The sequence below is a fragment of the Lepidochelys olivacea genome, assembly GCF_965140295.1.
Source record: "Lepidochelys olivacea isolate rLepOli2 genome assembly, chromosome: 7".
NCBI lineage: Eukaryota > Metazoa > Chordata > Testudines > Cheloniidae > Lepidochelys > Lepidochelys olivacea.
The window spans coordinates 23,040,732-23,048,678 of NC_140417.1; the positions used below are offsets into that span (position 1 = coordinate 23,040,732).

The following is a 7,947-nucleotide window of genomic DNA, read 5'->3' on the forward strand; positions in this document are numbered from 1 at the left end:
GGGATCCCCTTGGGGATTAGAAGCTGGGCTGTGTAATGCTAGCAGCACAGCCAGGCTGGGCAGCTATCAGAAATGGACTTCTGTGCCCAGTTTGGAACCCTGGAATCATCAAGGGCTGAAGCATTTTCTGCTGTGAAGAATGAGGCTTTTGTTAGGTTCTCTCTCTGTTGCTGGACCAAACTGGAGAGGCACCTGGAGAGGGAGCAATACTCTTTGGCCTCCAAATCCTACTGAAAGGTCATGCTTCTCTGGCTTGCCAGCTTGGAGAATATCCTGTGAGCTATGTGGGAAGGAAGCCACTTGGGGGCCACTCAGTGATGGTTAGTGACTCCCTAGCAGGGAGGCTTTTGCAGATTTCTTTCTGCCAGGAACAAAGTTGTTGCAGTATGCCTCCTGACAGTCAATTGTGTCATGCCTGGTAGGCTGCCTTGCTAGGGATCCCTGCAGCGCACAACACATGTCCTTAAGGATGCTGCAGGTCAGGAGAGAGTTGTATTGGCAGAGCTGTGTGGGCACTCAGGAGTAGCGAGTGCTGCAAGTCAGGGCTGAAATGCATTGGTGGAGGTATGTATGAGTAGCACAGTGCTTAGCCCCATGACTTTTGGATTGCAGTTTTTCCACACTTTCAGTTGCACTTGCATGCACCTGGAATTCCTGGCCAAACATTTACCTCATAAAGTAGTTTGTAAACTAATAAAATGTTTGTCCCCTTCTGTGCCACATACTGCCCTGGAATTCCCAGGGAATGCTGATATGCTGAAAGCGTGAGCCAAAGCAGAGCATGTAGGGCTGACCACTTCCATCTGGTTCTCTTCTTCTCACCAGGTGTTGTCCCTACGAAAGATGTCCTGATGGCACTGGGTTATGTTCAGAGGAGCTTAGCTGAGGTAAGAACCTGTCTGCCTAACCTACAGGCTGAAGGCAGCCAGTTCAATTAAAGTGGGATCATGCTTCAGTCTAACGGGGCTCTGAACCCTTCATAAGCAAATTGGCAGAACCCCCTCTTCCCTCCCTGGTGACTGCAGAATGATCAGATGTCAGTTCCCATTAAGAGTGACTGGCTATGGGGTCATCTGTTGTCTCTGGAAAGCTTCTTTGAAATTGCTGTCCACACTTTAGGGATCCTGCATAAACCAATCCCTCCTACCCTGCTTCCCACACCACCATCTGCCAGGATGGGTTGCAGATTTTGTCTGTACGGTTTTTTATAAAAAGATGAGATCTGTCCAGCTCACCGTATTGCCAGTTAGAGCTCTTCTTGCCAGTAGTTGCTCAGCCTCTGCTGAACAGTCCAGGTGAGTTCCCGCACTGGGCAGAGTGCCCTCCAGGGTTACTCAGCCCTCTGTTTCCTAGGGAAGTATCTTTTAATTGTTTTTGCCTGTCATCATATTCCCTGTATTAAGGGGACCATGCTGCAGAGCTGAACCTTAGATTTGCTCCAGAGAGAGGGACACCTGATGAATGGAGGAGGCTGTGTCTTGCATTCTTCACTCCCCCCAGTGTTCAGGCTTGCTTTTCAGTCCCCTCTGACATCACAGCCTTCAGTACTCCATTTCTCTCATTGACGGCACTATTCGAATTCCATAGCAGACTCTTGTTACTCACCAAACATTCCCCTAAGAACTTTGGTGCCCTGGATGATGAGCAGGGAAGAAGGCAAACTAGTCTATTTCCTATGAGTCTGCCCATTTAGCTCATTGGCCTTGAAGGCATTAAGAGCCTGATTCTGTTCTCACTTACACTGATGGAACTAGATTGACTTCAGTGGAATTACTCCAGTGTAAGTGAGAGCAGAGTCAGACCAGAATGTGTTGGCAGATGCATGTGTTCCCCTAACCCAGGGGTCCGCAACGCAGTGCCCGCTGGTGCAGTGGCACCCGCCGGGGCAGTTGTGTGCGCCCGCAGGACACCGCGCCACCGAAATGCCGCCGAGAAGCTTTGCCGTTTCTTGGCGGCATTTCAGCGGCAACGCTTCTTTACGCTGCCGCTTCCCAGCGGCATTTTGGCGGCAAGGTGTGTGGCGCCCTCCACATTCTTGTGGGAATAGGAATGTGCTATTCCCACAGAAAGGTTGGGGACCACTGCCCTAACCTAACAACCCAGAGCACCTAGACAAAGCAAATTAAGTGCTCAGTGTGGTATTGATTGGCTTACACCAGAGAAAGTCCTAAAAGCCCTACGAGGGGCATTGCTGAAATTGTGTGAATAAGGTACCAGCACCCTGAACTGTCCTTTCCATGGAAAATATGGGAGGAGACTTCAAGGCTCGTTGCTTGTTGTTATTTGAGAGAACAATAAAGCTATCTGCAGAGATCCTACATAACTTATGTTCTACCTCAGCACCTGGAATTCATTCTCCAGCTGTATCAGTAATGAAACAGACTCTTTATCACAGAGACCTTGTGTAATCATAAGCTTGGAAGAAAGAGGGAGGATATTCTCTTACACTCTTCATACATACTATTGAATTGATACATAACCTTTTTGAAATCTGCCAAGTCACTGAGACCAATCAGCAATGTTCAGCTTTGTTTGCTGACATCCTGTTTCTAGCAGGGAAGGTTTTGTTTTATTTTTTAAAGTTTTGGTATCATGCTTGTCTGGAGTATGTAGCCTGGGGGAGTGAGCATAGGACAGGGAATCAGGAACTCCTATGTTCTAATCCCAACTATGACACTGATCTGCCATTGTGACTGTGGGCAAGACCCTTAACCTGGGTTTCTCCCTTGTAAAGTGGGGCCTTACCTGCCACCCAGGGGTGTTGTGGATTGAAGTGAGTGTTTGTTAATGCGCTAAGATCATTTCTGTGAACACTCCATGGGTATGTCTACACTGCAGTGGGGAGCAAGCCTCCCATCCCGGGTAGGCAGAGTCGGGTGGGCTTGCACAAGTCTCCACCTGAGCCACACCATCCACACTGCTATTTTTAGCATGCTAGCTCCAGTGGTGCTAGCACAAGTCCGTCTGCCCAGGGTGGGAGGCTCACTCCCAGCTACAGTGTAGTTACCCCGTGGGTCTGATTGGCCTCTTGAATATTCAGTATCCCAAGTGGGTCACTCGTGTAGGAACAGAATGCCAGTCTTCCATCGAAGGAGATTTTTATCCAGAACTTTATTCCTGCACTCCTGTGAGCCCAAGTCAGAGCAAAAGGAACAGTAGGTTAGTGCGTAAACATGTAACACCACACCCAAGGTTACACTCAGCTGAGTGAGTAGTTCTGCCTCCCCCATAAGGCTTTCCTCCCCTTTGCCCTCCAGGTAGCTGTTTCTAGAGTATTTCCTCCTTCTGAATGGACTTGAGCCACAGTCCCTGCCTTGCTACCACACTCTGCACACCTATGTGAGCCCAGAGCAGGGGTTAACACCTGGTGGTCTGGTTTCTTCCCACTGTCAGTCCGTGGCCTCATGGAAGATTTGTAGATAGTATTAGACTGAGTCATGTGCTTCCTTCCTTCCAACTGTGCAGCATAATCCCACAGCGGATCCCACCAGTCTAGCTCTTGTCCCTGTTGGTCACAGTGAGCCTGTGCACACTGCCAGGGCTCTGGGATTCTGCACAGGACAGTGACTGCAGCTCCTCTAACCCCCAAGTTGTTGAGCAGGCCTTTCTTTTCGGTTAATTTTAGATTGGCATCCAGAACTACTCAACCACCACAAGCTGCCAGTCACGGCCCAGCCAGACCCGCAGTGACTATGGGAAACTCTTTGTGGTGCTGGTCATCATCGGTTCCATCTGTGCCATCATCATCATCATGGGGCTTATCTACAATTGCTGGCAGAGGCGCCTGCCCAAGATGAAGAACATGGTGAGCACATGGAGGGTGCGGGAAGACATCTGGACTTGGCTCTTATCCCTCAGGATGGAAGGAGTGGGGTGGCTGGGTGGGCAGGGGATATATTCCTTCTCCTTGTCCACCTTCCCAGATGAGTTTGGTCAAAGCACCTGGGCCAGATCACTGTGGGTCAATGGCCGTGTCCAGTTTAGAATTCGGGCCCTGATAGATCCAATATGAGAGCACTAACCCAATAGCATTTGAAGCATCACCTGCAGTGGGCCAGATCCAGCTCAAAGAGTTCTTCAGTGCAGTCACCTCCATCTTTAATATGGAGGTGCTGCCTGCAGATCCTAGCATGCCATGCTCCATCTTGGTTCAAGCAGCCAGTGTGCATTGCATGCTGGGAACAATGTTATCCACCATAATTTACCCCTTGATATTAAAGTTATGACTTCAGGTGGCTCCATTTTATATAGAATAGGTGCAGCCTTTGGGCTCCTGGCATGTGCCACCTCCTTTCCACCACGAGGGCCAGTTGACCTTCACATGGGGCCATGAACAAACTCCACCCAGTCCTGTTCCCATGAAAACAATGGCAAAAATCTCCATTGACTTGAGCAGGAGCAAGATCTGGCCCTGGCCTTGCGCCTTTGCAGCATTGGGAGCTTTTCTCAGTTTCTGTGTCCCACCCTGCCTCTTCCCCCTCCCCCTTCCAGTCACACGGTGAGGAGCTGCGCTTCGTGGAGAACGGCTGCCATGACAACCCCACCTTGGACGTAGCCAGTGACAGCCAGTCGGAGATGCAAGAGAAGAAGACCAGTGTGAATGGCGGGGGTGCCATCAACGGCCCCGACGGCTGGGATGTCCTGATCACCAAGCGGGCAAGTGAGGACGCAGATGTGTTTGAGGAAGACACACACCTTTAAAAAGAGAAACAGCTTAAATATATGTCTATCCTATCTTGACTTAAGGACTGTGAGGTGAGAGGCAGCTTCTCAGGAACCTCTTATAGGGCTTGGGACAGAGTGACTCTTTCTTGTCGTGGTCCTGCGGCTGCGTCCGAATCCTGGAGCGAGAAGGGTCACTGTGAGTGGAGGGAGGTGGGTGGGGCGCTGGGGTGTGTATGTGTATGTGTCTTTTGCTATCAGTAGCAGCAATGCTTTTCTCATCACTTTTAAATGCACTTACTTAGCTCTCCGGTAGCGGCTGAGCATGGCTGGGTTTGGGAAATAAAATGATGAGGCTAAGATGGACACCAAGTGACTGCCACTGGGGAGTCAACTCACACTGGGTGCCCAACAGGGAGATGGCAGGCCAGACCCTGACCTCACTGGCTCCTGGAGCTGGAATCAGAATCTGTCCCAGCAGGTGAAATAGGAAAATCTGTGTTTTTGTTCTGGATCTGGGAAGCAAAGTGATGTCCTGGGCAGGGAGTTTGCATTCTGTGCAGGTATGAAGATCAGATATTCTCTAGTGCCCTTGCTTCAGCTTCTGATGGGACGGGCTGCTATGTTGTTCAGATTAAATCATTTTCCTGTGAGCTCTCATCCCTGCCTAATTTACCCCCCCCCCCGCCTCCCCAATTCCTTTTCGGTTACACAAGCACTGAAAAGTTTGAGCACTTTAACCTAGCCTGGTTTGGCTGGATGATTGCAGAGAATTCAATGCTGCACTGCAGAGCCTCCGCTGGTACTTCAGTGTGGGGTGGGAATTCACCTGAAAAGGACAATTACCTGCCTCCTGGCAGCTTGGGAGGTTACATCAGCACAAGATCCCTTGTCTAAATCTTAGAGCAGGAGGCCTTTTCGGCTCCTATCCCATTTTCCATGGTCATGGCCTCCAGTTGTGGTTGATCTTGTGAGATGAACATACAGAGCAGCTGAGACATCTTAATGAAGGAAAATAAGATCCAGAGACTGAAAACTTCCCCTTTCCATTTGGACCTTACCAGATCTGTTTCAAGGGAGAAGATTCTACTCTCATTCACATCGGTATAAAGCAGGAGTAACTCCGCTGAAGTTATTGCATTTAAACTAGTATAAAAGTCAGTGGGAGCTCAGAATCAAGCCTAAGCGCCCATAGGAGTGCTTCTCAGGCATGCCTTGGGCAAACCTTAAGGCCCCAGCTCCCTGAGGATGTGATAAAATGAACTTGAATATGCATAACTGTGCTCCCAGCCCTGCCTAAATCATGATGCTCAAAATTACTGTTCTTAAGTTTGAAGTGTTTTGTCCCTTTTTTCTCCTCATTGTTCCATGGACCTGGGTCCAAAATAAATACGTAAGAAATTCCCCTCTTCACCCTGTTTTGCATATTTCCATTTTCAGGCTGGCTGGCTGCCTGCGGCAAGATGCTATTAAAGTTTGGTCTTTAAGGGAATAACTGTACAAAAAATCCAAATGTATTTAATGAGGATTAGCAATTAACTTGTAATTCAAATCTATCTATCTATCTATGTCTGTAGGATGCTCATCACTGATATCTGAGTGCTGAAAGTGAGGATACAAATGAGCTTGTTAATACAGATTCATTTTTGCATAGCATCTTCAATACAAACTGACTTCCAACTCAGCTGAATTGAATAATGCAGGACTATAATCAGTCTGTGCTGTGGAATCAAGAACCACTATGTTGAAAATACTTTGAGGTTCTTCAGGATGAAGAGATGCTATATAAAATCTAAGACATTATATGGTGAATAAATAAAACACTGAGTTAAGTTATGTGTTTATACTGCACCTAGCACAATGGAGCCCAACCTGCTGGTGGCCTTTCGGCAGCACCACAGTATAATGTTAATAATATAGCTACTGATCCTCATTAAATATGTTTAATATTCATTAGCTACTATAAAAAATAAAATCATATTAAATCAAACATGGATTAGGACACCCACACAAAGTACATTTTTCCTTTGTTGGTTTCCCTCACTTGTTCCTTCAGTGCTGGGCTGCTTTGCCACTTTTGTTTCATATCCTCTCACAGAGACAGCAGAGAGCTGATCAGCTAATACTGAAGCCCAACGGTGACATAAGCCAGCATTTGTTGAGATGGCAGGGACCCACCAAACTTTAAATTGTTAAAGGTTTGTCATCAAGGCTTATTAATTAGCAGCTCTAGGTCTGAATGCTGCCAGCTACCAAGCTCTGGTGGGTTGCTACTCCAGTTCCTTATGGTTAGGGTAGCACCCTGATTGTATCTCAGGAGGCAAAAAGGAAGAGTTCCTGGCTCTTCCTTCTGAGGTTTAGGAGCTCACCACAAGTCTAGAGTGGTCTTTGGATGTCTGTTACAGTGGCCAGATCACTTGCTTCAGAAGCATCTCAGAGGAGGTGTGGCTTGGCTATGTAATCCCACCTTGTCTCCAAAAGCCTTGTGGCTAATAGCATTTTACTATTAAAACTGAAATTCTTTAAAAATCTGCCTTCCCCACTTAATTTACTATTTGCATTTGGCTGATCTTGGGAGGGTGAAACTTCATGCATCAGTTACACTGCATGGGCCTGATCCTGCAATCCTTCCATGAGCAAAGAGCTCTTATTGACATCCATGTGCAGGTTTGGCCATGTGTTCCTAGTCAGTTTTACTCTGGTTCTTGCGTTCTGGGTTTCTAATGCTGCAAAGGGAGGTTTAAAGGAAGAAAAGAAACATATTTTTTTTATTAATTATTTGTTTAAATCATGGAAACTTTTCTGTTCATATAATTTTGTCACACTTTTATTTTTAACATAAACCCTCAGTGTTGGGCACCAAAGTGGACAGAGGATAGGCTGACAGTTGAAAAACTTACTTTGCATTCAGTAAGGTTTCTTTGTAGTCCCGTCGGCCACGTATTGGGTTACACTGACATCTGGTGGCTTCTGGTAGTTATAGGTTAAATGAATAAAAAGGACAGTTTTCTCTTAACTGTGAATGCTCATTTTTCCTGTGATTTTTATTAGCACATTCAATTGATAACGACTCACATCTTATTGATATTCTGTAGCTGTTGAGATCACTTGTGATCAGAGGGTTCAGTATGAGGTGAAATGAGACACGTGCTATGTAAGCACACCCCTGCTTTACCTCTGCAAAGCAACAACAGGGAGTTGATCTATTGTTCTTTGCGGTCACAGTGCAGAATTCTGAGCTGATATGCACAGACAGTAGTAGATGTTGCAGTACACCACAGGACA

General features: G+C 47.1%; 1 protein-coding gene across 1 annotated transcript in view; it reads left to right on the forward strand.

Annotated features, from left to right (window-relative positions):
- Window positions 1–7,685, forward strand: part of PODXL2 (podocalyxin like 2) — a 41,273-nt gene extending 33,588 nt beyond the window's left edge. Inside the window, exons 6-8 of the mRNA XM_084633481.1 lie at window positions 826–887; window positions 3,626–3,805; window positions 4,492–7,685. Of these exons, the coding sequence (XP_084489607.1) occupies window positions 826–887; window positions 3,626–3,805; window positions 4,492–4,701 (452 nt within the window). The 3' untranslated portion in view covers window positions 4,702–7,685. The remainder of the gene's footprint in view (window positions 1–825; window positions 888–3,625; window positions 3,806–4,491) is intronic.
- Window positions 7,686–7,947: the final 262 nt, after the last annotated feature.